This window comes from Venturia canescens, chromosome 4 (genome assembly GCF_019457755.1).
Source record: "Venturia canescens isolate UGA chromosome 4, ASM1945775v1, whole genome shotgun sequence".
Classification (NCBI taxonomy): Eukaryota; Metazoa; Arthropoda; class Insecta; order Hymenoptera; family Ichneumonidae; genus Venturia; species Venturia canescens.
This window is the reverse complement of record NC_057424.1, coordinates 23,664,103-23,690,971: the sequence shown is the minus strand read 5'-3', so window position 1 is coordinate 23,690,971 and position 26,869 is coordinate 23,664,103. Positions and strand designations below refer to the sequence as shown.

Here is a 26,869-nt window from a genome sequence, read left to right as displayed (position 1 = left end):
GGAAATTCATTTATAACCTTTCCGGCATACTTGGATCTTAATTATCACGAAAACTGGAATATCTCGAGCGTCTTTTCCGTCCAATTAGACAGAGCCTCGGGTCAACCGTCATATTCATCCGTCGACCCCGTTGTTTAGCCACTGAAAACTCCTTTCTATGGGAAAACAAATAATTATCAAGGAAAATACACACTTTATAACAATGGAGGCTGCAGCGTCAACTTTGTAATTGAGAGTCTACCGATTGTACAGTCGTGCTTAAAAGTATATTCAACGTTACGGAATACTGAGAGGTTATTTTCCGAAATTATAAACCCCGATCGAAAAAAGATTGGTAATAAGAAAAAAAAGACACAAACTGACCTGCATTACCCCCGAGTTCCGTCGCATCGGTTGCGAAGGACGTCGAAAACGAAATAATTTAAAGCGACCTTGAGAGGAGCGTTGAAATGATTTTTTCATCATTACTATTTGTCGTTAGCATTGTGAACGAACAATTGCAATTTAGTAGGATTTTTGTCGGTTAGAAAAAACATGGAAAAAGTAGTCACGGAATGACGGTATTTTGGGAACGACTGTACGGAACGTGCGACTCCTTATCTCGACGAATACTCGACACATTTTCGATTACAAGAGCTCGAGTCGTCCGCGGTCGCAATTTCGCTGGGCATTGATTTTTTTTGTTTGTTTGTTTTTTTTTTTTTTTTTCAATCTCATGTCATCACTACTTTCTTACATCGTAGACAACTAATAGACACTCTCACCGAGCCTCGTGATGGTTATTCTCGAAAGTTCTCGATTGTACAATCTGCAGAGGCAGGAGGAGCAGGGTCGATGCTACTTCTGCCCTCTCGTGCATCACTCAAGGAACGAAGGAGCTCTCGGGTAATGTTTTTTTTTTGTTACGCGACAACGTCCAGGAAACAAGTTTTGTTTATTCTTTTTCTATTACATTATTGTGCCCTTCGCTCACGAGGCGTGTAACATTCGACAACTTCTCGAAACTAACTGTGCTCTCTCTCTATTTTTTTCCCTTCAACTGAATTACATATGCATATATCTACGTATGTATACATGTACATTTATTTTTCTCTATCTCTATTAGTGAATGAATCACGTGATAATAGTTGCTTGCTGAAGTAAAACATGTGCCTGCCATACTTTTGAGCAAAGTATTGCCTTGGTTCGTTTTGATAGAAACTGTGTACTACATTATATTATTTATTAATTTATTAAAAACACACGCAGAGAAACTCGAAGTGGAACGGACCACCAAGGGCAGTTGTGCAAGGGCGAGAGAATTTCATTCACTCATTCGACTCCATCGTAGCTCGATTCCTTTATTGACTCACCTTCAATAGATCGAACTTTCGTTTTTACTTATCGCTAATTCCGTAAGAGAGCCTGCTTGTTGGGTTAAAAGAATATCAGAGTATCGGAGAATAAATCTTTTCTGTCATGGATTATTTTGGATCGAATATTTTGTTATTCTCACACGTAATTAATAAGTGATATGAGTTAATTAGTTAATTAATGGATCGATGCTAATATGCATCGTTATAACACAATTTATTCTCTGCCTTCAACCGTACTGTGCCCTGAGGTAGTCATGTTTCGTTTTGCAATTGTAACGTAGCTTTCAGTTTATAACATAATTGCATCAACTACGTTTCTCAATCGTTATTTTGACGCAATTATTGATAGCAAACGCCAGAGTTTCTCTGTGGATAAGTGTGCGGGCGTGTGTGTGTGCGCGTGGACTCTACTAACTACAGCTATACTTACTTCAACTGATCTAATACTTGATTCATTTGTACAGTTTTATATGAGTATAATATTGATAAAAATAACAATAGTTATACTATAGTTATAGTTTAATGTTCAATCGAAAGATTGTTTGATTTTGTGATTAGCGAAGAATTGCTTAGTCGGAGTCAGTTTATTGGTAAAAGAATGCGAGCACGCACAAAAGTGTTTGGGACGTCTGAGAAGTAAATTTCCAGGGGGACAAATATTGGCCTCTCCGTTAATGGATATTCGCATTTCGTGATACAATAATCCGAGTTGATGTCATTTTTCTCATTATTTTTTCTTCGAGGTTCCATCAAAGTCTCGAGCAACCATTTCTGTTAATGTTTAATCAAACAGAGATGGATTAATTTTTCTCCAAGTTTGGCTGCATACCTCGAAAAATTTGTTAAATTTGCAGCGTTAATTCGAAGAGCAGTAATAAGAATTGTTCTACCCACCATAGTCAAAAGTCCAAAAAAAAATGATTGTAAAGTATGCTCGGGCAAGCCTGAAAAAAATGAGTGATTAGTGAAAGAAAATTTGTGATTTACAGTACATTTCCACTTATCAGTAAGTGCTAGTCTGACATGAAGAATAACACTTGAAAAAAAAAAAACGAAATATAGTTCTCACGTGCATCACTTTTCGCTATCCACATAAAGCTTTTTAGAATTCAAGCGACGAAAAAGTCCAAAATTCAACGACGTTGAAGTTTGCAACGTTGGAGTTCAACGAAATGAACAAAAAAAGATTTATAATTAATTATTTTTTTATTTCACGAATTATTGATGCGGCTTAAAAAATAACGAATTGGAAATTCGGCAGGGAAGAAAATTGGAGATTTACTGGAATTATTTGAGAGTTTTTTTTCGATCATTTCGTTGGACTCAAATGTTGGAAACTTCAGCGTCATAAAATTTAAAAAATGCTCTGCTGTTTGTAATCTGTGGCTGAAATACTTTGAAGATTCTTCAAAAATAATATATTTCTTACTTTACAAAAGGAATTCGTTTCCTCCGTGGATGTGGCTCACATTAAAATGTTGCTGCTCATTTAATCTGCTCGTGCAAATATTAAATTTGCGATCGATCGATTTTCAAAAAAACACTGGACCAACGAACCAAACACTCTTGTGTCAGACCCCACAAAAAATGAGTTCGTTAAAATCTCTTATGAGACATCAGTACTTTATAATTCTCGTTGAATAGTGAGTTCAACTTGCTCAAAGAAAGATTAAAATTCAACAGAAATTTCGACACGCCGATGCTTCAGCTGTTTTGCCATTATAGTTTCGGGCATCTTCGTTAATCGTAACTGAGGTCCGCGAAGAAGTAAAACTTTGATTCACTGGTGGGCTATATTTAACGAAAGCATTGTTGTGCGTGGTCAACTCATTGCGCGATTTTAGTTTTTGACAGTAAAAAAATATTGAAGTTTGGACCGTTGTTTTCTGTGAACTAGGAGAATCCTAAATCTTAAAATTCGCTTGGTCATTTCGTTTATAAATATTGAAAATGAAAAATTGTTCACAAGAGAAAAAGTATCGAAGCAGGGAAAAACAGTAGTTGAAAAATCCTCGCATTTCGAAGGTGCAAACTTCAGTATCGATGAAAAGAAACTTTGAAAGTCACCCAAGGGAACTAATTGCCAGGTTTTCATCCAGGATCCCGTCGAGGAAGTCGTGGAAGTAGTGGTAACGCATCAGCAGCATCAACGAGGTCAAACAAATCGCCGCCGAATCACACGAACAACGCGTCCAATAATCAACAGCAAGAAAACGTAACCGTCGAAATCCTCGATGCGAAGGCGTAGAGTTCGTTCTAGAGTTCGTTCTCTCGATCGAGCCCTTCATCCGCAATCGTAGGATACCACATTAAACACTATGACGAAGGTGTTGACAAAGTAGAAGCAAAACAAAGAAATACCGAAAAATACAAAAGTCACGACTATCGCGTTCATAAACAATTCTACATATGCATATATACGAAAAAGCATGAAAATTTTGACGATAATAACAGCAATGAATATGATGATTATTGATAATCAATAATGGATCGATTATCGTTTTCGTAATGATGATTATTATTATTGTCATTTGAAAATAATAGATAATCATGATTGATGTTGAATTCCTTGTTGATTCGAAATGAAAAACGACGTTTAATATTGTAGCGACGATAGTTATTTCGAGCCACAATTATTCATTGTCGATCTTCAAAACTCATATAATCATTGTTACTATTATTACAAAAAAACATATACGAGGTCGTGTATCGATAACCGCTGAAAAATTAAACGAAAATAACGAAGGAAAAATAATTATATAAAAAGAGATGAAAATCTCGATAATAAAAATAATTACATTAATTAACAGTCTCACGAAGGAGAGTGACGACGTTTCGTGAATAATATAAGAAAATAACGGAACGTACTTTGTAACGCTCTACTGCGATATTCCTGTGCCTATAGCACCCTCTTATTAATGTTTTCTTTTCTTTTTTTTTACCAAGATCCAATATAAAAAAGTGTTTCGCAATGGGGAAAAATTACAGGATGACGTTGAAGATAGAAAATTACGAAGCAAATTCCATCCGGTCCGATAGTCTCGAAAAACGATATCGAAGAAGAAACATTTTTGTGTGTAAAAGGAAAAGTAAAGAAAAAAAAATAAAAGAAAAACAAGAAAAGGTAGGTCGAAGTAAAAGCAGAAACAGAGCTCATTTTTTTCCTTAGCGCCCATCACTCATTAGCAAATTCTAGAGGAACTCGGACCAAACAAGCTTTCATTAGGGTCCATTGATAAAAATTCATGTATATATACATATATATACACATAGAAATGTGAGTTTATATATATATACATATACGTATGAATAGACGAATAAATATAAAACAGTCGTAATTAGTATGGAAAAAATCGTAAACTTTCCTCGATGGGGTCTGTTCTCTCTTGCAAAATCAATTATTTTTCGATGCTCGAAAATTCGAGTCATCGTTGGGGAGCGAGTGAGCAAATGAGAGAGAAGAGAGAGAGAAAGAAAAAAACAATCGACAATCCATTAGAGTGCGGAACGCAAAATTTTTTGTAAAGCAAAAGCAGCTCTCGTACTTTATGGAATCGGATACTATCTCTGTGCACTCTGATAAATCGAATCGAAATAATTGAGGAAACAAAAGAAAATTGAGAAGCAGAAGCGAATGGTTTATCGAGAGCAAGGTGTCCCGCGTGAACGAATGGGACCAGATGAGAAGGTTTTTCGTATCGAGTGTTTTGGCAAAAAAAAAAAAAGAAAGAAAGAAAAAACAATTAATTCGGAGAGAAACCGAAGGTGAATGGGAAATTTCAAGTTCGACATACTTTTGCCCCCCGCCCCTTAAGGGGAACACAAAAAAGCAGACTTGCTCGAGAAAAAAATGGGGAAAAAGAGCATCGGCGGAAAAAAGATCGCCGAGCGGAAGCTGGGGGCATCGATTCCGAGCGCAAGTCAAAATTACATTGAAAATAATGAAATTCGGTAAAACATAAGAAAAATAAGTGTGACGTAAAACAAGTGAAAATCAGAAGCGAGAGCGTCGAACGAATCGTAATGATTTATGAAAAATTTCGAGCCACTTTCGCGAGTAAGAAGAATAAAGGAAGGACGAAAAAATCGACAGAGCGGAAGTTCGCCTTAAATAATCATTCGATAAAAAGGTAGATATATATAAATAAATAAAATAATTAGAGCGAGTGACCAAACGCCCAAATGCGATGTAGTGCTCGCTGATCAACAATAATAACAATAACAATAGTGATGATAAATAAAAAGGAGAGCAAACTTTGCAAAACGATGATAAACTTCGCACCAAACTAGCTCAGCTAATCACGCGTGATAAATAGAATCCGTAAGAATGAAAAAAATAGCCTCTGATTAACGATAGAAACGAGTCTTTTTTCATCTCGACGAAAATTAATCAAAAAGATTTTAAAATTATCGTCTAGCGTTGTTATAATCGTGATTTTCATTCGAAAATAAAATCTAACCAGAGATAATCTTCGATACTAATATAAATGAATAATAATAAAAAAATTTAAAAAAAACAAACCCAAATAATAATATTAATTACAATAATAAAGCAGCATTAAAATAATAAATAGCACTCTATGCCGAAGTAACTCTCGGCAATTTTGTGCCTCTCTATGAGAAGGGAAACATGAAAAAAATCTAATTTAAACTTTAGAATCTGAAAAACATTATTCAATGATCGTCGTTCTCTGCCCACCCTCGACGAAGCTTGGCCCTATTTCACATCTAATCGATACAATGAGAAAAAAAAACAAATGAAAAAAAGAATAAAAAAAAATTTATCTATCGAGTAGGTTTAGCGTACGAATAACGCCTAGGCGGTTATTGTGCTACTCTGTGATTATAAGCTACGTAAGCAAAAAAAAGAACGAAAAAAAAAACAAAAAAAAAAAAGATTAACGAGAATTACCCCATAAGACGTGACGACACTGTATTATAGGTTAAAAATCGATGTAGGCGAAGTGAACATAGGGAAGAAAAAACGCATTAATTATTGGGAAGAAGGCCGCAAGGAAGTAGTATTGATAATCTGAAGCAAAAGAGCACGATAGCACATCATTTTCTGTCCATTAAATAAATACGAGAAATAAAAAATGAATGAGAAAAGGCTTTTGGTTGGAAGATTGGGATTGATGGACCGAGTGTCGGAGAGGTTAAACCTTCGATGGTGCGACTTGACTCGATCTTGAAAGGAAATTCGGGGAAGATTTCCATTTTGAGATCGGGTTCGATTTTCGCCACGTTGAGTTGACGGGGCTCGAAAATTATTAAAATAACGAATGGAGAAACAAAAGTGAGGGTAAAGAGATCGAAATACAGCGCTCAATGATGAACATTATAAAGAATTTGACACAATCGCGTCCGAATGAATAATCTCAATTACAGACCCGAATTTGGGTATTAAAACAATCGAGTAGGATTTAACCGAAACGAGAAATAAATCGCTTCTGTAGCCTCCTCTAAACTCGCGCGACAGCATTATTACTCAACCGTGGTATAAACGAAAGTGCATAAAAACTCGAGCATAAAAATATATGTATGTATATACCGATAGAATTCTTTGGGTTTACCTTTTTAGAGCACAAAGCGTCAGGCGCGAATATTCGCTCTGATGTTGGAAAAGAAAAAAAAACGAATAAAGTTGTCCTCACGCTCTGCCCGAAAAAGAGACACACACGGACATGAAAACACTTCGTATACACTCCTTTTCTAAAAAAACATAAATAACTCAAAAAAAAATAATTAACCATTTTTCAAACGTTATCTCCGAATATTTCTATCTGCTACACTTGCTGAATGTACCTTGCGTGAGCCATTAAATAATAATAATAATAACGAACTGAAAATATCGCTCGAAATATGACACGACGGAAATGAAGGAAAACAAACTTATAAGGACAAAGAGAGTGTGCGATATTGTTGAACCTTGCGCAAGCTGTTACTACGCGAGTCATGTGTGGCGGGTCTTTTTTTTTTACCATTATTAGTAGCTAAAAAGCGCCAATGATGTCGCAACACGATAAATCGTCCATGAGATATTTCCTCGTGTTGAACTGTCGTTTTTCCTTAATAATTATTAATATACGTCCTAACGATTATAAATGGAGACAAGATGAAAAACATAAGATTTTCGTCCGAGTTTAACAATCAGCAACATTTGCCAACGAGGTTAAAAACGTGGAAAACACGAATGAAAACAACGACGCGAATCAAAGGTGCGAACTGAGTAGACGACGGGTAGTCCAGTCAATGGGGAAGTGCTAGGCCTACCCGCGTGTACAAAGTATAATTAGTGCACCTTCGACGCTACTCGTGAAGGAAAAGAAAACAAACGAAGAAATCATCAACGAGGAACGTTGTGTTAACGATTGCCGATTGTTTTTTAAATAAATTGCGTGAATAATATCGATTGTCAAAGCATACGCAGGTGAGACGTTGATCACAAATTCAGATAAATAAAAAAAGCAAAACGAAAAAACAAATCTCGTGGATACACAATCATAAATTATCATAACACTATTGTTATATAATCATACTACGTCATGTGACGTATTATAAATGAAAAAATAAGAAAGAAATAAATTAACGCCTCCTTCAGCTTTAGAGCGATAACCGCGGTTAGCATGATGATTATCTGTGCCAGATATATACTGATGATGCATCATTAACGATAATGCATTTTTGGGAAAGTAAAAAGGGTGAGAATGAAAAAAATGAATTTATCGGTCGCTATCTTGCATCAGATTCTCGTTTGCACACGTGCAAACGCAGAATAACGATCTTCTCTCATTTCGTGAGAATCAAAATAGTAGGCAGAAAATTAGATGATTTTGATTCGCGTCAGGAGAAATATTTAGTGATCGGATGAAAAATTAAGGGGATGATTTGACAGAAATAAAAAGATGCTATATACTTCTGTCAGATTCACCAAGTGACGGAAATAAGGAAAAAAACGAAAAGTCTCTTGTTACGCAAAAGAATATATTATTCTCAATCAGAACAACGTGTACCTAATCAACAAAGAACCTCCATCGCTTCGTTTTTGCATTACCTTTGAAATTTAGCTCGTAATTTATGAATAATATAACAGAGTTTCGATCATCTTTAGAGAGAGAATATCTTTTATCCATACCGTTTCTTCATTTTATCTCAAATTTTGCTTTGGGGCAGTCGTGAAAAAAAATCATTTACTCACCGAAAAACATTGCCTTTGAGGTAATAAATATATAAGTGAATACACATGGAATATTTCACCTTTGTATGTATTTATAGATTGAATTCACGTGTAACGGAATGAGCATTTAATATACTTACGGTTATAATGAGGAAAACGCAGCCATCTTCTTGTTTTTTCTTTGCATTCACGTAATATTTTATAAGGGGTTGCGCGTGTGCAGTGAATATGACTAAATACTTGAATAATTTTTGACTTAATTCTCTATGATTAAAGTATAACGTCTGTAATAACTATAAAATATATCTAGTGCCGGCTTAGTCAACTTTATAGCCTTTATATTCTATACATTTCATATTACGATAACATATTTAGCTTACAAATTATATATGTTATTGTACCAAAACTCTTACTACATTGTACTTGGAAACTTATTGATCTTGAATTCATTTTAATAAAAATCATATAATACCTCGAGCTTTACCATTTACTTGCTTAACCAATAGTATCCAGTCCTTTTTAACGATACGATAGAAACGATGATGATGTAAAAATTTTTTTTTAATTCCTGCAAGATGGATTGAGTTCTTTTCGGTTGAGACAGAATGTTCTGGATAAAATTTCCTGCATCGGAATTCATTTAATTTGAACCGTAAGTCAATTTGGTTTTTGAAAATTTTGGAGTTTGTGTGCAAGTCAATTTGAGCATCACCATTCTGCTGACAAGACTTTGAACCTGTATCGGAGAGGAATTGAACTCAAATGGAGTACTGAAGATATTGGGAAAAAATAAGCCATACTACATTCTCGTGATATCTACAAATATAGTATATTAGCGGTTTTCATTTTTTAATGTACACTTTAAAGATTCAATAAATAATAAAAAACTATTTATAAGAATTTTTAGCACGCCAGTCTAAAAATTCATCATAGTTCTCGTCATCGTCACTAGATTCCTCGTTACCTATACAATCCATTTTTCTCTCGGACGTTCGGACCTGATCTTTTAATTTCACGAAATCCATTACTCTGGAAAAGTATGCAGTTTTTTAATTTTAGTCAAGCCTGTTTACTTTTTTTCCATTCCTTATTACAAGATATTGAAAAACTGGTATTTTTACCTATTCCAATTCCTCATTTGTTCTTCGATTTCGTCGAGCTGTCGCACTGTAGTTGCTTCCTCTTGATCATCAGCAATAATTTGGGCAGATTGCGCCGCTTCCTCTTTTATCTCTTTTTGGAACTTGTCCCATTCTTCCTCAATGGGATCTTTGTAATCGACATTTCTCACTTTTGCGTCCATTTTAGGATCGTCGAAGAACCCTTCTGGCAAGGAAGCTGCGTGTGTCTCATCCTTGGCTTCTTGAGCCTCTCTTGTTCCTCCCTCTCGTGGTTTTTCTACTTTTGGAATCTCTGACTTTTCCGAGACCCATGAAGTTGCGCCTATCACGTTTGACGAGTTGTCGAAAAAATCCGATGGCAAATTTGGGACGCTTTTCTCTACAGTTGTGTTTTTCAATATGCCCTTTACCTTTTTGGTTCCGTAACTTTCCATACTCGGAGAAATTGGCCTTTTGGCAGGACATATGCGAGGGTTACTCTCTTTTGCCATAACACTTCTCTTTGCTTTATCTATATTTTCTTTGTGTACTTTGGAATTCAAATGTATGGGCCATACAACTTCGCTACGCACTATCGATTTGCAGAGAATGCACATCAGCTGTCCTGCTTCGGTATACGTATTTTTTGGTTAAGAAACGTTATTTTAGCATAATTCAATATAATTCTGAACAGGACAGATAAAATATGAGCCACGTTCTAATAATTTGGAACCATAATCATGATTCTAAAGAAATTGAAGCTGTTAACAATAACTCTGGCTACAATAAGCTCCATTATCATGAAAAATTATGTATTTTATTCCCAGTAGTCTGATGATGAACAAGATTTATCAATTTCATTGGGTTTCTCTCTCATATTTTTTCTTAGCAAGAACCGCTAGATATTCATTGAAAGAAACGATTGCAGGTTCTTCAGGAAATATTTCAATTCAGCTGACAACTTTATTTGGTTCCTCCGATTCATTCGCTTGAACTGTGTAACCGAATAATTTTTTTATACAATTCATTTGATAAAATCAAACATTTTGACAAATATTCTTTTTTTCCTAATATCCGTAAACACTCCGTAAAACACTTCAAATATTGTTTATACAATTATCGAACATGATGAATGTGTACATGTAAATATAACCTAAAATTTCAAATGACGATAAAAAGGATATTTTGCCAGTGGAGATTCGATTTTTTTTACAGAGGTAACTTTCTTTTTAGCTTCGTTCATAGCTTTTCTCAGGTCCCCCTGCGTCACTTTTTTTCTCATCGACATTTTTATTCAATTCAATTATTTATATTAGCAATAAATGTTATCACTGACAAACGTCGAAACTTGGCGTGAGCAAAGGCGTTAGTTAGCAACTTGGTAAGAGCGTAAGACACAGTCTGAATTTGGATCAGTTGGTATCACTTTCAAAACTTTATTATTTCTCATCAGATGGCGTTCGATGACGAAAAAAGGAAACGCGGGAAATCAATTTAATTTGGAATCCTCAGATCTCGTCTATTGTTAAAAAATGCCAGAATCCAATAAAAATACTAAAGAGTTTAGGACACACATGGTGGGGGGCAGATCCCACTCTTTTAATGCGATTATATATAGCTCTAATTCGATCACGCATTGAATATGCAGCATTTTTGTTTCACAAATGCAGTAGAGCCCAAATGATAAAATTGGATAGGATACAGTATAAGGCCTTGCGTATTGCGTTGGGTTTTAGACAATCCACACCAACAAATGTGATTATTGCGGAAGCCAAAGAACCTCCTCTAGATATAAGGTTTAGATATTTATGTCGAAATTATTTAACACGAGTGTTGGTAAACCCTGGCCACAAGATTATACCCTCGCTGGAGAAGTTGTGTGAATCATTCGAGAATCCTACAGTAGTACATCGAGGAGATAAACCGTTAATAGTTCAAACGTTTCAGGATCTCGATCGCGTAAGCTTCTTATTTGCGCAATCTCCGCAACCTCATTGTTTTAGCTATGAGTACGACTCTCATTTCAAGAAGGAAAAGAGATACAATTAATGAAAGACTGTGAAAAGGGATTTCAAGAGCAATTTAAGGAAGCCTTGGAAGAATCGATCGTCCTTTCCACGGATGGATCCAAAATGGAAAATAAGCCTTTCGTTGGATTTTCAATTTTTAGGGAAGACAATAACGAAACCAAAATGTTTAGAGCAACGAAATATGCGTCCATATATACGGCAGAAACAATGGCGATTGGGGAGGCTTTGGAAATTGTTAAAACAATTGACGCGCGTAAATTCGCTATTTATTTTCCGATGCCAAAAGCGTCCTCGAATCTCTCGCGGGCTCTCCTCAAGTACATCGATATTCATACTTGAATAACTCCATTAAAGAAAATCTCGAAGATTTAAAACAAAGTGGAAAAGAAGTTTTATTGGATCCCCGGTCACCGAGGGGTTAAGTTAAATGAAATCGCCGATACTGCAGCAAAAGAAGCCATCATGTCAGGAAGAGACACGCTCACTGGAAAATGTTAAAGAATGCGGAATTTCACGAATGGTGTTTGGCATCATCAGGTCTAAAAGGAAAAAAATACTTTGGATATTATTATAAGCAAAATACGCGTCGGTGGTTTGATAAGCTTGACTTATGTAGGAGAGGAATTGTATCTAATAATAGATTACGAAGCGGGCACTCCTCCTTAAAAGCAAGTTTAAAAAATTTGATTGTGTGATTGTGGAAAAGCAGAAGAAGATCCGAACCACGTGTTTTGGCAATGTGATAAATTCGATAATGAAAGGGGAATATTAACAGCTAAACTTGTAAAATCGAAAGAATTCCCGCCATATTGCTTGGAGAGTTTACTTCACTCCGCTAATTGAAATTTTTCTCTCCAAAGCAGTGAATACTGAATGTTTTTTCGATTTCCAAAAATTCCTGTAAAATTTGGTGAATTGTCAGAAATTGACAAAAATATTTAAGAATTTGAGTTTATGTTCGTGGAAGCATCATGGCAAAAATGTTTGAACTTCGAAAAAGTGATTCATAGGTAATTATTGATGAAACATAAACAAAGATATTTTCGAACCGTATTTTATTAAATTTATATGATATTCGTTCATATTGTACTAACCAGGTTGGACTATTTATCGAGCATTTTTTTAATACGGTTTCTTATGTATAATATCCGTGAAGACATTTCGTCTTGCGTGCTGTATTCCGTGTACGGAATTGAAAGGATTTTATATCCTTTAGCCTCGAGGATTCGGAAATAAAATTCGTAAAAGCCCATGGGATCATGTTTGCCTCGACAAAAATCGTTATAACTGAGTGACATCACGGCTATCCTACAATTTCCGAAAACACATCAAGCGCAATTTAAAATTGGTTTCTGCTGATTCACAATATTTACGATGGAAATTTCTTTAGATTTTCACACGTACCTGAAGCCTTTTGTTGTCTTTAAATCACTCGCAACGGGTAATCGATCACCGTTGCTGTCTATACAAATTTCAGTATCTGAAAACAAGTGATGTGGAGAAGAATTGAAGATTTGAGTCTCCCTCAATGAGAAAATAAAATACGCCAAGTGAGCTGCGGGATGATGTTAAATTTGGTTCAACTTACCCACTAGAAAACCCGTACCCAAGTCAACGTTAACCTTCATGTATTCGGGGGGAGGAAACATCTCTGCAAGTGCGACTGTCACCGACTGTGTGAACATTTGTTTTTCTTTTGATCTCTGAACCATAGATGCGAATGTCTGAGAATTCTCTTCCAAAAGCGGTCCTAACATTTTTCAGATAAATGTATTTTAATTGCAAGATTTCTATTTGACGTGTTAGTGTTTAAAGTTGATTGGTTACCATTATAATTCGTAGTCAAATACTGAGCAGCTCCATTGATGACTAGCAGTTTGCGATGTCTTGGTATAAAAACATTGGGTGTTTCTATGTCAACTAAAATGTACAGATAACCTGGCCATTAGTAATCTCAATAACGAATGGATCTTAAAAAATCTGTTAAATTATCGATATAGAGCAACAGGGGTAAGGACATATTGAGAGCTGTAAGAGTTCGGGCTGCTGAACTTTTTCATGATAAATAATACGCACTCGCTATTTTGGCGACGAAAGCTTTGTTTAATATAGATTCTATGTGCCGGTTCTCTGCGAGCTGTAAAATCGTCCATGCCCAAACAACGTTGAGCCAATCAGTAGGTCTCGGCATGTCACGTTCTTCCAACGGATCAATAATTATCTGATAAAAATATTGTACATTTTGACTAGTCGATTGATTTAATATTCAAGAAAATTTGATTTTATCGTTATTTGTACCTTCTTTATTTTCTTAGACTCGGAAGGTATGTGACCAAGCATCGCTAGGGTTATAAAATACGAGCACAAATCTTGGCGGCGTACATCTTTCGAATTGTTCATGTACCAAGTGGATAATTCGTCCATCAATTTCGTATTTTTATAACGGAGAATTCCGAGTGATGTCACGATCGAACCAATTATTGGACTTTTGTTGACTGTGTTTATCGTACCAATGATATCGTTTGAAATTTTTTCTAACAATGCCTGGAATCGAAAAGAAAGATCACACCAGTCGAATCATCTTTACAATCGTCCAAAACTGCATGAAAACAAATCCAAGTCATAAGTTATTTTTTTTTCTCACCTCGTCTGAATAATTGAGCACAGCCATACTATACAAAATATCAGAAGCTTGTTTGATGTTTAGTACATCTTTTGATCGACTAATGTCATAGCAGAGTGACGTGAGTAACGGCGTCGTACGCCTTTTTTGTTGGGCCAATCGTTTCATCACCTTAAGTAAACATCCGGGCGAGAAAGCTCAGATTAAATGAGGAAGGACTTTTCAGTTGGATAAAAAAAAAACAAAAGAAAATTTCACCTGGATCATGTGGCTGATTGATACGTTGGAAATTTCTTTTATAACGTCATCAATGTCGTTCAGACCGTACATAAGACTCAATTCATGATTTAATTCATGACTTTTGAGTTTCCTTGGTTGAGTTTGTTGCTTCGATGGTTTGGACTGAGCAATTAAATCGCACAGATGTAGGAACCTACTGTCTAGATCAAAATCACTGAGTTTGGCTTTGCCATTGTTAACCCAATCCATCAAGATCGTTACTGTAGTACGAGCATGCTCAGCCGTGATGGTTTCAACATCAATCATTTCTAATAAACCTCTCACAGTCGTCGAAGCTTTTATTCGTTCTATCGTCGCCTCCTCCGTTCCTGTATCTTGTGATTGGAAACCTGACACTTTTAGGGCATCTAATGCTGTTTGAATCAAAAGATTTTTCGATGGTGGAGTTTCTTTCTTTTCACTTTTCAAGCCCTTTGCTCGTGGTTTATCTACCTGTAATAGAAAAGTTTGATATAAATATTTGTATTTACACGAGGATTGGACAATGTTGGAGCTGCTCTTTACAATCTCTTGACTCCAGAATTTTTCTACTCGATGTAAAACTTCTCCATTGATTGTTCCAGTTTATAAATCGCTGTTTATATTGCAATATAGATCAATTGATTTATAGTACATTTAAGAACATTGATGAAATATTTATTCAAATTTTATTTGTCATCTTTGTAGTCAGATACTGTGATAGATCAAAACTCAATAATTGATCGTTTTAATTCAAACATTTATTTTGATGCGGTATCCATTTCAATTGCAATTATGTTTTCTAAACTAAATAAGCTTTTTTGATATTGTATTGTAATAGAATGAAGAAAAATTTAGTGATTTATCGTGTCAAAGGTATGACTATTTTCTCTGACAAATAGGTGCTGGTAATAGGATTTTTTGGAACATAAAACATTGCTCCAAATTAGCAAAAGAATGGTTATTATTGTTATAATTAATAAAAAATATTCAAATATATATGCTGCAACATTCTGGTTTTATCAATAATAGAAAGGGCTATAAAACTGATATTTGTAACTGAAGGGAATGGTGTTTTAAATTAATAAATAATCACAGGTTATTTGTCAAAATCGTCAGAGTTGAATTGAGTTACGCATAAATTTACAACAGGGAAAATTATGCATTTAATTATACGCTACTGGGGCGTGGGAAAAATTGAAAATGATATTCGACTGACAATGTACCTTGGTTTGGGCAAGCTTGGGACTGAGATTTGCAGCACCGGAGCAAGCTGCGCTTAATTTTTGAAGAGGTTTTTGCCAGGATGCTGACATTGGTGCAAGTCTGGAGGACGCATTTCGCCGGATTCCACTGAGTTTAAGCATCTCTAATAAACTGTTTAAAAATCCTTATTTATATAATCGATGTAAAATATAATACTTGTGGGTGAATGAAAAAAATTCAAGTTTCCAACACCAGCCGTATCACTATCAAATAAATATTCACCGATTGCTTAATGAATTGCGTATTGTTTGCTATTACTTACAATAAGTTGACAACATATAAAGAGCTATTATCAAACTTTAAATAATTAATATTATCCCGATATTTTCTGATTGTTTCACGAGTTCATATTTAGGTTAGGCGGCTAACATCTCTTTTTTTGCCGTCCCACGGCGGAATCAGTTTTCGATGCTAGAGTGCGCTGTGAGCGGACAAGACACAAGACACGCAGCGACGAAAAGAAGGAAACACTACCCCTCTTTCAATGGCGCCCGTTTCCAATTTACCACACAAAACGATTATTATTTTGCATTCATGCCTTTATCCGTTGAATTTTTTATTAACTTATCGTTTTTCCCGTAGCGAACGGATGCTTTCGTTTCATCAATCAACTCTTTACATGACCCAAAGACAATAATGAGTGTTCCTGCAAGTTTTTCAACAAGAGAGAAGCTAGAAATTTCGTACCGGGAATCGGCTGTCCTAGGTAAGTATTTCGGAAAATCGACAATCGAATAAAAATTTTTTGACTCGTCGTTTGTGCTAGTAACTTATACATTCCATTGTTCATCATATTCAGTCGATTTTCTCAGTTTCATCACTCGAACTCGAGTCTATACTGAGCCATTCTCTTCTTCTATCACTTGCGTGGTGCTTGAGTGAGTGCGAGAGAGATAGCTGTAAAATGGTTACACGTTTTACTCGGACATCCTTGATTTTTTGAGAAAAATAAAAGTTACACCTTGATCTCTAATAAATGAGAATAGCGTGTAACTCATATTTTCTTTCAAATATCAACCTACTCGGAATAAAACGTGTAGCAGGATTTTTACCGACTGAACAACTGATAGATCACGTTAACCCTCGTTAACAGAGTGCGATCGAATATTTAGAAACCTGTAAAGTTAGCACCGGTTTACTCGAACATGTTTATCGTATCAAGATAAAACGCGTGTGGCATATTTTTTGCCTACCCTGCGTTTCTACCTTATCAACACTTGATGGAAGTGGCATTTATTCGAGTTTCGAGTACATACACAAAAGGCGATCTGCTTGATAACAAACAGGCACTGTGCACTGTTCGCCGCCGCGGTGTTTCACAAGCTCTCGGGGCGTATAATACGCGAGGGATCGTTTTTTGTAACAGTTCCGAGTTGCCCAGGGGCACTTTCAGACTCCTATATAAGAGAGCCAGATAATTAAGACATTTCCATTTAGAGTTGACGTACCGTTGACGTGAGCCGGAAAGACATCGGGGAGCTCGATTGACGCGGCTCTCTTTCAGCGGATTTAACCTCACTCTTTACCCACGGACTTTTCAGTCTCTCGTTCGCGACTATAACGATATACGTACAACTACCGTTCGTCAAGCTCGGACGATTCGTACTTTCGGTCTAAAAACTACGCATACATAAATATGTATCGAGAAAAAAAAAACGTGAAAAAACTAATTTGTGCATTGTATATGTAATTCATCATGCGTGTGATTTACAATCGTGCCATTCGCGTCGGTCCAACAGAATTATTTTCCCATGAAATCTTCCTCAACGTCGCTGCTGTAATAATTTCGTCTAATCACTTTTATGCTTTATCCTTAAAGCTCAAGTTCAAGATTGAAGGTCTTTAATTGCTATTCGATTACGACTGGAAGAGCTCAGAAATCAAATTTCAATAAAATTGATTTGTTTACGTGTAACGAGCGCAAATATTATCTGTTTGGAAAAAATGAAAATCTATTACAGCCGCGTCGTGCATCGCGAGGAGACATGTAAACAAAAAAGTGTCCTTGCGCCGATGCGTGAACAAAAAATTGAAACGTTTTGCCTCGTAACGCGCAGCTACGAAATTTCAGGTGACGAAAATGGCCATTAACGAGTGACATCTTCCCTGCTCTCCTTGTTCCACCGAAAGTAGATATTTCATATTTTATTTATCATCTCTCCCTTTTCGATTCTCTTTTATCTCCGATCTCATCGAGCGCAGAAAAGAGATCTCCGACGCAAAGGGTGTCCCATTTGGGAATCACTTGCCGAAATCGTAATTTTTTCGCCCGTCATTTTCCGCTCTCCAAGTTCCACGGTCTTTTCAACTCGGCAGGCTCTCTCGCAAACATTTTTCAGAATCGTAACGAGCGTCGCGCGCCCGTGCTCATTCAACCAGTTAATTTATTGGCAAACAAAATTTAGAGACAACTCCGGGCACTCGGACTGAGAGAGGTTACTTTTTTAAGGTACAACAAACCGCGAGAATTTTTTCCTTCGAAATCGGGACACCCTGTACCGCGTCCCTGTCTATATAACAGCGCCAAATTCGAATGGAGAAACGAGCGCGGGTTGCGCGTTTACTCGCGGAATGTTGGCAGGTTCTTTTATCCGTTTGCTTGACGAAATCATTAGGGGACTAAATCCAATAAAGGGCCCACGTCCTCGGCAACGCCAGAAGAAAACATTCTCAACCGAGGCGATCGCTCGCATCGTAATCGTCGTCAATGCGACGACGAGCATGGCGACGTCGACGGGAGTTTGCGATATCCCCACGGAATAGATAACTATACATATGTAACGAGTGATTCCCCCCTCTCCCCCCCCCCCCCCCTTCTCTTTCTCTCTCTCGACCGCACGCCAACATTTGCCTTCGATAGGTATTTTTTTTTATGTAATTCAATCTACTGACGACCCTTGTCCCCCTACCTTGTCGATCTCGCTATTAAATTAGTTGAATAAAGCTACTAAATAATTCCGATCGCGCGGCTTTACGCTCACTTTTTTCTCATCGTCGACGCGCTCCTCCGCCTCGTGTGTTTACTGGTTCATCCTCATTTTTTCGGAGGCCAACTGACTCGCAAAAATCGTCAAGAATTAATCGTTCTTTCGTCGAGTTTATACAAGGTGGCACTACGGTGAGCTTCTTCAGTAGGCTCTGCGACGCCCCCTAGAATTTTAGTTCAAGACCTGAGAAAACATCGAGCCAGAATAAGCTCCTAATATTCATGTAAAGATGAGATATTTTCTGATTAAGGTTGTTGTCCAATACCAAAACCCGATTTCTGACGAAAATTTTGAAAAATATATATGTCGCGCAGAAAAATCTAACGAATCGATAAAAAAAAAAAGAAAAAAGTAATTCTACGGTTTAGTTTTTCAGATATTGCAAGTTAAAGTTCTGCGGTTTCTCCATCTGAACTCATGGTAATCGTCAAATGAAAAATGTGAACCGAAATAACTCGAGAACGGTACTTACGATTTTGATTAAAAAAAAAAAAAAAACACAGTGTTAGAGTATCTTCCGAAAAAAAATAAAAAAAAAAAAACATGATCTACCGTCTAGTTTTTGAGAAAAAAATGATTGTAATAAAAATTGTATGAGAATTTGAGTGGGAAAGTTTCAGATTATCACTATACTTTAGTACGCTGCGCTCGTCTCAAACAGTTGCCTGTGTACAATGTTGTCACGATTGACGCGCTTCTGAGCGTTCATTTGTATATGTGCATACGTTCTAGCAGGGGCGTGCGCAAAAGAACAAATATAAAAATTTCAAAATCACGAGCAATTATGAAATTTTAGTAAAATATCGCAAGCATATATTTTTTTTACTAGTAATTAACGATAATTTGAAGGATTTTTGGGACATATTTCACAACGAATAATGCTCACATAGAAAGGAGGCTGCGCCCTATTTTTTATGCGACACTTGGCTAGTTTAACGTACCGATTAAATGTATTGTTAGTGGATTTGTATTACAGCATATCTTATTAAGATGTAAAAATATTAAAAACGTTAGTTTTGCAAAACCATCAACTGATAAATGCAAATTTTCACGCTGACACATTTTCACTGGTATTTTTCAAAGAATTATCCGCGTTTTTTCATCGATTTTATTGCAACAAGTCTCGTTTTGTTCGTCAACTGGTCCTCTATTAATCCACCGTGTGGTTGTTTTTTCAACTTGATCGTTTCACCGTTGCAGCTAATCGTTCATTGAGTTAAAAAACTTTTTCATTCATAATTTCTGAAGGAATGAGTTCAAAGGAAAATCTACGCGGTGAATTCGTAGAGGATCAGTTGAGGAACAAAATGAGACTTGGTGCAATAATTCGGTTAAAAAATAGAGATGATTCTTTGAAAAATACCTGTGAAAATGTGTCATCATGGAAATTTGCATCTATCACTTGATAGTTTTGCAAAACTATCATTTTAAATATTTTTTTACGTTAATAAGATATGCTTGAATACATATCTACCAACAATAAGTTTAATCGGTACGTTGAAATTGGTCTAAAAGCGTTTTGAAAATTTAGCACTCATTTGACTAGCACGCAGTACAGGAGTTACCTTATAAATGACGTGGGCTTTTGACACTTTTTACAGCTCATTTTTTCCCCTCTGAGCAAGTCAACGTGTGGCAACGAAAGAAATCATTTTTTGGAGAAAATCGAACGCTCTACAAATAAGATCTCTTATGATTTTTCGGTAAATTCACTCCTTCAACAGTTATCTAAGGTTAAAGATGAACTTGTTGCGAATTTTCAGATTTTTTATTTCGACAACAGAATTACCATTATTCAGATAAAAATTTATTGTTCATTTCGAAAAATATCTGATTTCGGTTGTATCGTAGGGAAAATTGTTAAGGACAAATTTCGATAAGTGCAAAATAAAGTGACTAACAAGTACATTTTAAAACATCGTTGTTCATCATTTGATTTAACATTCTTTGGTTACATTTGAAATTTTTTTTTGCACTCTCACAACAATTTGAGTGACAAACTTTTACAGCTGTTTTTGTTTTGTAGTTGAAATTGTCTAATTTACCTGTATCTCACACTCACGAATTCGAAAGTCGAGTAAAGCGCCAAGTCGTACGGCCAAATTTGTTCCTTCCAATTTTTTGGTTCGTAATATTTATTTTTGAAATTTTTCTGATCTCAATTTGTTTCGTCGCAATTTTTTTTTCTAATGTCTCCGTATTTTTTGTGGTTATAATTTTTTGCGTCCAAGTTATCTTCCCTTGTGATTTTTTCTTCGTAATCCGATGTGCTTGGCAACTTCTGCATTTATTTGACAACGTTTTGCTTCTTGAATCGAAACCATTGATTTCCATGATTTCAGGTTTCCTCTTCACGGCGCAGTTTACTACGATTATTAAGGGGGTTTTCATTCGTACGTTTCGTCCATTCGGCTGATCGAGTCGATGTCGTAAACTGTTCAACCAAATACCGAATCATACGTACTAACTCTTGAAAAAAATGTTTTTTTTTTTTTTTTTCACTTCCATAAGCATTTGTATAAAATATCGTGATTTTGAAAACAAATTGTGAAACTCCGATTTTTGAGAAGGTCGCTTCGTGAGTACGGGCATCGGCTGTACAAAAGAGGCAGAAAACGAGAGAGGGGAGGATAAAGAGAACGCGAAGGAAACTTGGCTCAATTGGTCCCCGGCGCGTTTCATTAATATTTATGAAAATGTTATATATTTATAAGACGTGCGGCTAAAGACAACTATATAGACTCGATGGTGGGCCTTCCTCACTTCCTTCCACATCTCCGAGGGATCGAGACTCTCATCTTTTTTCCCTTTTCTCTTTATCTCGTTCCATCTTTGTTTCCTTCTTTAGTCTTTCTCTTTCCGACTCTTTCTCTCGCGGCCCATCCAGACTCGTGAACGCCCGCCCTCGGACTCGGATCGGAAAAAAAATCTGCGAGAGATTTATCGGGACGCGGTGGCGCGCGGACAGCCATTTCTCCCTCGATCGTACATCAACTCTCGATGTGTATAGTTGCCGGTACGTAGTCGTAACTATATACGCCAAATATATCTCCCTCTTTCTCACGAGTTTCATTACCCCCGGTTATCGAAGTATGTCCAGCCATGATTGTAGTACAATTGAGATTAACAAGATTCCCACTGACAGAGGTACACCGATCAGTATCTCAATTAATAATTTATCATTTAATTTTCGTAGCGCAATCGCGCAAGGAAAAGTTTCCTCGCTGCAGTTCAGTTTCGGTGACTTCCTTTTGGCTAAAATATCGGATTTTTCGTGTATTTTCTTTCTTTCTTTTTTTTTTTTTTTTTCTTTGCTATCGCGGGAGTTTTGACTGGGAATTATCGGTATTTGTGACTCGAGCAAACGCGATAGCTTCAATAATTCATGGAGAGCGATGCGGGGCCTGAGTAATCGGATTCAACTACGGGTCCGTTGACCGGATCGACGAGATTCTCTCGTTCGATTTTATGCCTCGTACACCGCCTCGCGTGCTCTCTTTCCTCGTTTTTCGCTCCTATCGATGACTCTCTTCACAGTCGTCACTCGTACAAGAAAAATAAGGCTTTCATCTCCGCGGAACATCTCTTCTGCTGGTTATCTTTCAATCGTGGAATTAGAATATAGAAAAAAGCCCGAAAAGCGCTCGACAGCTACGCTCGCAGCTTTCAGTTATTTTGCCCCTCGTTCTCCCATTTTTATCCGCCATTAAACGACGATCCTTCCTTACAGAAATGTTTTTCACCACTTTTCGCAACGAACTCGTCGCGATTGGAGATAAGAGCAATGCCATAAAATGTTGAGGAAAGTAGGAATGGTTATGAGAACTTATTCTCCGGCTCTCTATTCCGGCCTCGCATCCCGAATAATGATCATCATCGTCACTCGAGGAACGGGAGACAGTCGCGACTAATTAATGCGCGTAACCTTTTCACCTTACTAATATTGCCGCGATGGGATGCCGTGCCTCGACGACGTCTTTTAGACACGTGTGTTTATAGCGAATAAGCTATAAGCTACATGGAAAATCCTCGCAGTGGCTGCTACCGACAATCCTCTCGTTGACTGTCCAACGATAAAACACCGCGTTAATGAGTACGTCGGATTATTGTGCGAATCCCCACGATGAATTTTTCTGATTAAAAAATTATTGGGGATTGGTTTTTCTTGCGTAACACGCGGAGCTCGCGGAACCCTGTGAAGATGAAGGTCGTAATTCGTTCGGCCAATTTAATATATTTGTCGTTATTAATTCTAACGAAGAAATATAATCTTGAAAAGGTTTATTTCAATATTTACTCGGGGATGATTTACGCTTATTGGGAAAAGCTGGGAGAGCGTTTCGGACATCATTTCCGCAGCTCTAAAATCCTCACGAGATTCCAAGTACGATTTACGGGTGAGGCTCAATATGTCGAATAACCGAATTTGAGAAGGGTCGATGTTTCGAAATTTTAAAAGCTGTAATATCAGATTGGAGGAAAATAAGTCATTCGAAATTCTTATTCCCGATCGACTATTTAGCAGATTACGTGTTTAATCGAACATTCCTTTTTCGAATTCGTATTTACTATAGAAAATATATTTTTCCACAGTTTTCATTTCAAATGCTATTTTCACGGACCGTACGAATGTCAAAAGTTCATATTTTCGAATTCAAAATGACAGACCAGAATACAGAGAAGCAAAAAATCGAAAGCGAATTTTCCGAGCCTACAAAATGGCGATGGTCGAAGTTGGGGATTACGAGTCTGAGTGAGTGAGTGAGTGAGAAGCGTGTATTTTGAGTTCCACTGCATTTCTTTATTTCGATCGGTCGACTTTCTAGCGTTTCTCTATTTTGACCGTTCGATTTAATATTCGCTCTTTCGTTATTATATTTTCGAAATCGTGAACATTCGCAGTATTGCTGATTACAGTAATTTACGAATCGAAAGAGCGATAGTCAAATTTCCCGAAAATCGATATTCCAATCGTCCTTCTATGGGCGATTGTTACGTTATATTTTCGACGTAAACGTCCTTCGAAATTTGAGGTTTCTCCTTTATTTCCGACCTTCAAAGCTCTAGTCGAATTGATCTGTCTCCGTACGATCATTCGAAATTTATAAACTCGAGATTTATTGAGCTGTTCCAAATTTTAAGTCATTCTAATTTTTTATTCTCACCCTGTCCATTCTCGATGTTCCATGAAATCGTAGATTGAGATAAGAAAAGTAAGGTTCGATGTGGCGAAAATTGTTGGATCTTACGAAAATGAGGTTGTGCCCGAGCTCGAAGAACCACTAATTTATGCTCACAAGACTCATGCGCCCTACCACATATATAGAGGACATTGTATGCACTTGCGGATTCTATTGTGCAAATAGAATATATAATAAGCTTAATGGTACAGTTCGGTGTTGCCGATCATTGTGAACACTATATCATAATAACCATCAATTTTTCACCACGTGCGTGTTTTTTCAGTCACGCGTATACACACGTGTTGAAAAAATTAGTCCTAGTAGAGAATTAGCGAGAGCCCGCGTAGAATAAAAGGCGCGAGGAGGGGAAGAAAAAAAGCGAGGAAGAACGAGTCTGTAGAAACGGATGGGAGACATAGAAATGATTGGAGGGTGTATGCAAGAAGAAGAATAAGAGACCAAACCCTGCCGACACGTTTAAGCTACCGCGTGAACAGCTTTTACTTTCCTCGCACAGGTGTTTTTCAATCGGCTCATTTGAATTTCTAATGATTCTAGTATAGTCACACAAATTTTTATTTCTCACTTTTTTCGCAGTACTTATCGTGGATCGTGGCTTTCGTAGAAATTTTTATTATACAGTTGAATTTGGGATAAGTCGAGGGTCCTCTCGTCGTCGATTTCGGGTCAATTGTTCGAGCAAGAATTCGGGGCTGGTATTAACAGCAAATTGGACTTGATCCTTACCATTTTTCCGATTAATTTGCACTCTTTTCAACCGTCCGTTGGATTCGGTCATGATCCTCCTACGAGTTTAATCCTCCATGCAAATGGCAGGTCGTTTCGTCACTCGAGGCTGCAAACTTATAGAAAGTTCAACTGTACATTCTTTCACCTTTCTCGTCCCGAGAATCCTTCAACAGTTTTCGGCGCCTACCTAATTGATTCCTCTTCTCGGTCTACTCGAAAATTCTCTTTCTTTCCCCGTCCTAAATGGTATTTGCTGTATCGTGCAAGAGCTTTTTCTTCGAGGCGTCGCGTCACGAGAAATCTTGAAACAGTCTTTCTCTCTTTCTCGCTCTCTCACTACCCCGTTGACAACGACATTGACGACGGCGATGATGAGAAGGTCTGCGTGAAGGAGATAATATGCGGCGAATGTGAAGAAAACAAACGATTTTCGAACGAGACACCCCGCGGGTGGTGCCTATTCTCTAGGTGGTCGAATAGCGTGCCAGAGATACACAAAAATAAAAGGATAAAAAACTCAAAGAAAGAGAAAACAAAACTAATATTCAATAGAGAGTGTGTGTGGAACAAAAATGATTTCGAACAACTGGCTTCGAAAGTGAAAAAAGCTTTTATGCTCGTCGAAACGTCGTTGTCTAAACAATGCGATCACAAATCGTTTCGATGCCGAGCTGCGTAAATTTATGCGAAATTTCACATTATGCGATTTAGCCTCCCAAATAATGTAGTCTCTCGATCTTTTATTCCAAGATAATTTAAAATATCTTAGCCGAAAGCTGTCGTGGAATATTTTAGCACCTGTCCCATGTCGCTAAAGTTTCGTTGCAAATTAACTCATTTGATAATAAAGATGAAAAGATAAACAATCTAGCGGCTTAATATTAATGGAAAAAATAATATTTGTTAAAAAGCTAATAAAATAATCATTAATCCGTGTCAAACGATTTCCTCGCGCTCGGGCACGTTTTAACAAGCTCAAGTGCACCATTCCTTGGGAAATATTGTGAATGGTTAATATATCTCTGGTATTTAGGGAGGAAACGCCCTTCCACGCTTTCCGTACTGTTGCCATAAAGCTTGCGGTGTAAAGTCAACGCGTATACACGTTTACTACCGTGGGCAACTCGCTTCGTCCGGTACGATCCGTACCCATATATACGTTTATATACTGCCAAGGGATTTCCAAGGGGCTCCGTATAGCATCTATACGGAAAAACGCAAACACGTCCGGGTTCGCCAAGGAGAGCTATATATCACGGTGTAAAATCGTGAGCTCTTGGCCGTTCGAGTTTTGACGAGATAGTAAGTGTAAAAACACATTTAACTCCATATACATATCCAGGCATCTACAGATACACATCGTCTTCCGTCGTACGTCTATCATCAAAGAGAACATAAAAAATTATCGTTCCACGAGGACTTGAAATAAAAAATGTCATTTCTGCGTATAATACGTTCGATACAAGGAGATACTTTTATACGAATATTTCGGATGAATTTGCTACAAAAATTTGCTATGTTTTATAGCAAATGCTGTTCTATATCGCCATTCTATTACATTTCACCAAAGTGCATAGTATAGTTTTGATACCGAAAGCAGTTCTCTCAAATTTTACTATGTACGACAGGCAAAATTTAGGTCAATTGGAGTGGACAAATTGCTTGAAATTTTACTATGTGCCACTGGTTAATTTTCATATTTATACTCGCAACACCTCATAGAATTGGTGGGCGCATGAATTTTGCTATGTTATTGAGAAAAAATCAATGCGGTAAAAAGGAAAATACGAAACTATGCAATTTTTGGTAAAGCACAGCGAAACGACTGCTATGTTATTTCCTAAATTTTCATCAAATCATTTCATTATTTACTATGTTTTTGATGAAAATTCGTTCGATGTTCATTTTCGATATAGTACAGCGCGTTATTTACAATGAACTGTGGTAACAGTTCCCCCCAAACTTTTGCATTATATTTGACACACTCTGTAGCGATTATTATTATAATATCGATGTGGTCCGACGTTACTATAAAAACATAGTAATTTTTGCTATAAAAGTCTCTTCGCGTAGGCTTGTAATGAGATGAATTTTGGCACGTTTTACAGGCGAGTTTTTTTTAACTCCCGACTGCCCGCAA

At 36.9% G+C, this 26,869-nt stretch overlaps 3 protein-coding genes across 13 annotated transcripts in view; 1 reads left to right on the top strand and 2 right to left on the bottom strand.

Annotated features, from left to right (window-relative positions):
- Positions 1 to 9,009, top strand: part of LOC122408759 (uncharacterized) — a 36,424-nt gene extending 27,415 nt beyond the window's left edge. For 7 of the 9 annotated variants that reach the window (XM_043415766.1, XM_043415768.1, XM_043415769.1 and 4 more), the window contains one exon: positions 3,443 to 9,009. In XM_043415766.1, the coding sequence (XP_043271701.1) occupies positions 3,443 to 3,603 (161 nt within the window). In that variant the 3' untranslated portion in view covers positions 3,604 to 9,009. The remainder of the gene's footprint in view (positions 1 to 3,442) is intronic. The other 2 variants (XM_043415772.1, XM_043415774.1) reach the window with 1 other exon arrangement.
- A 333-nt stretch (positions 9,010 to 9,342) lies between these two features.
- On the bottom strand, positions 9,343 to 11,726 carry LOC122408760 (zinc finger protein 830). Its single transcript, XM_043415775.1, has 3 exons — positions 10,817 to 11,726; positions 9,654 to 10,271; positions 9,343 to 9,561 (listed from the first exon to the last, which is right to left on the bottom strand). The coding sequence occupies exons 1-3, from the start codon at positions 10,918 to 10,920 to the stop codon at positions 9,420 to 9,422; spliced, it is 864 nt and encodes a 287-aa protein (XP_043271710.1). The 5' UTR covers positions 10,921 to 11,726; the 3' UTR covers positions 9,343 to 9,419.
- A 180-nt stretch (positions 11,727 to 11,906) lies between these two features.
- Positions 11,907 to 16,231, bottom strand: LOC122408758 (FAST kinase domain-containing protein 4). 3 transcript variants are annotated; one of them, XM_043415762.1, is made up of 11 exons: positions 16,072 to 16,231; positions 15,770 to 15,920; positions 14,544 to 15,017; positions 14,307 to 14,456; positions 13,961 to 14,206; positions 13,739 to 13,883; positions 13,490 to 13,582; positions 13,251 to 13,412; positions 13,067 to 13,142; positions 12,757 to 12,970; positions 11,907 to 12,201 (listed from the first exon to the last, which is right to left on the bottom strand). In XM_043415762.1, the coding sequence occupies exons 2-10, from the start codon at positions 15,908 to 15,910 to the stop codon at positions 12,766 to 12,768; spliced, it is 1,692 nt and encodes a 563-aa protein (XP_043271697.1). In that variant the 5' UTR covers positions 15,911 to 15,920; positions 16,072 to 16,231; the 3' UTR covers positions 11,907 to 12,201; positions 12,757 to 12,765. The 3 variants fall into 3 exon arrangements, with proteins under 3 accessions (XP_043271697.1, XP_043271698.1, XP_043271696.1); XM_043415763.1 differs by having other exon boundaries at positions 11,907 to 12,146; XM_043415761.1 differs by lacking the exon at positions 11,907 to 12,201 and having other exon boundaries at positions 12,701 to 12,970; positions 16,072 to 16,230.
- Between the last annotated feature and the right edge of the window lie 10,638 nt (positions 16,232 to 26,869).

Excerpts from the sequence above, each read along its gene's own strand:
- LOC122408760 (XM_043415775.1), bottom strand. The coding sequence starts at position 10,920 with ATGTCGATGAGAAAAAAAGTGACGCAGGGGGACCTGAGAAAAGCTATG. Across the intron at positions 10,272-10,816 it reads ATCGAATCTCCACTGGCAAA|GTATACCGAAGCAGGACAGC; the intron begins ATATCCTTTTTA and ends ACCAAAAAATAC. Across the intron at positions 9,562-9,653 it reads CAAATGAGGAATTGGAATAG|AGTAATGGATTTCGTGAAAT; the intron begins GTAAAAATACCA and ends ATACTTTTCCAG.
- LOC122408758 (XM_043415762.1), bottom strand. The coding sequence starts at position 15,910 with ATGCTTAAACTCAGTGGAATCCGGCGAAATGCGTCCTCCAGACTTGCA. Across the intron at positions 15,018-15,769 it reads CCAAGCTTGCCCAAACCAAG|GTAGATAAACCACGAGCAAA; the intron begins GTACATTGTCAG and ends TTTCTATTACAG. Across the intron at positions 13,413-13,489 it reads TTTGACTACGAATTATAATG|GACCGCTTTTGGAAGAGAAT; the intron begins GTAACCAATCAA and ends GAAAAATGTTAG.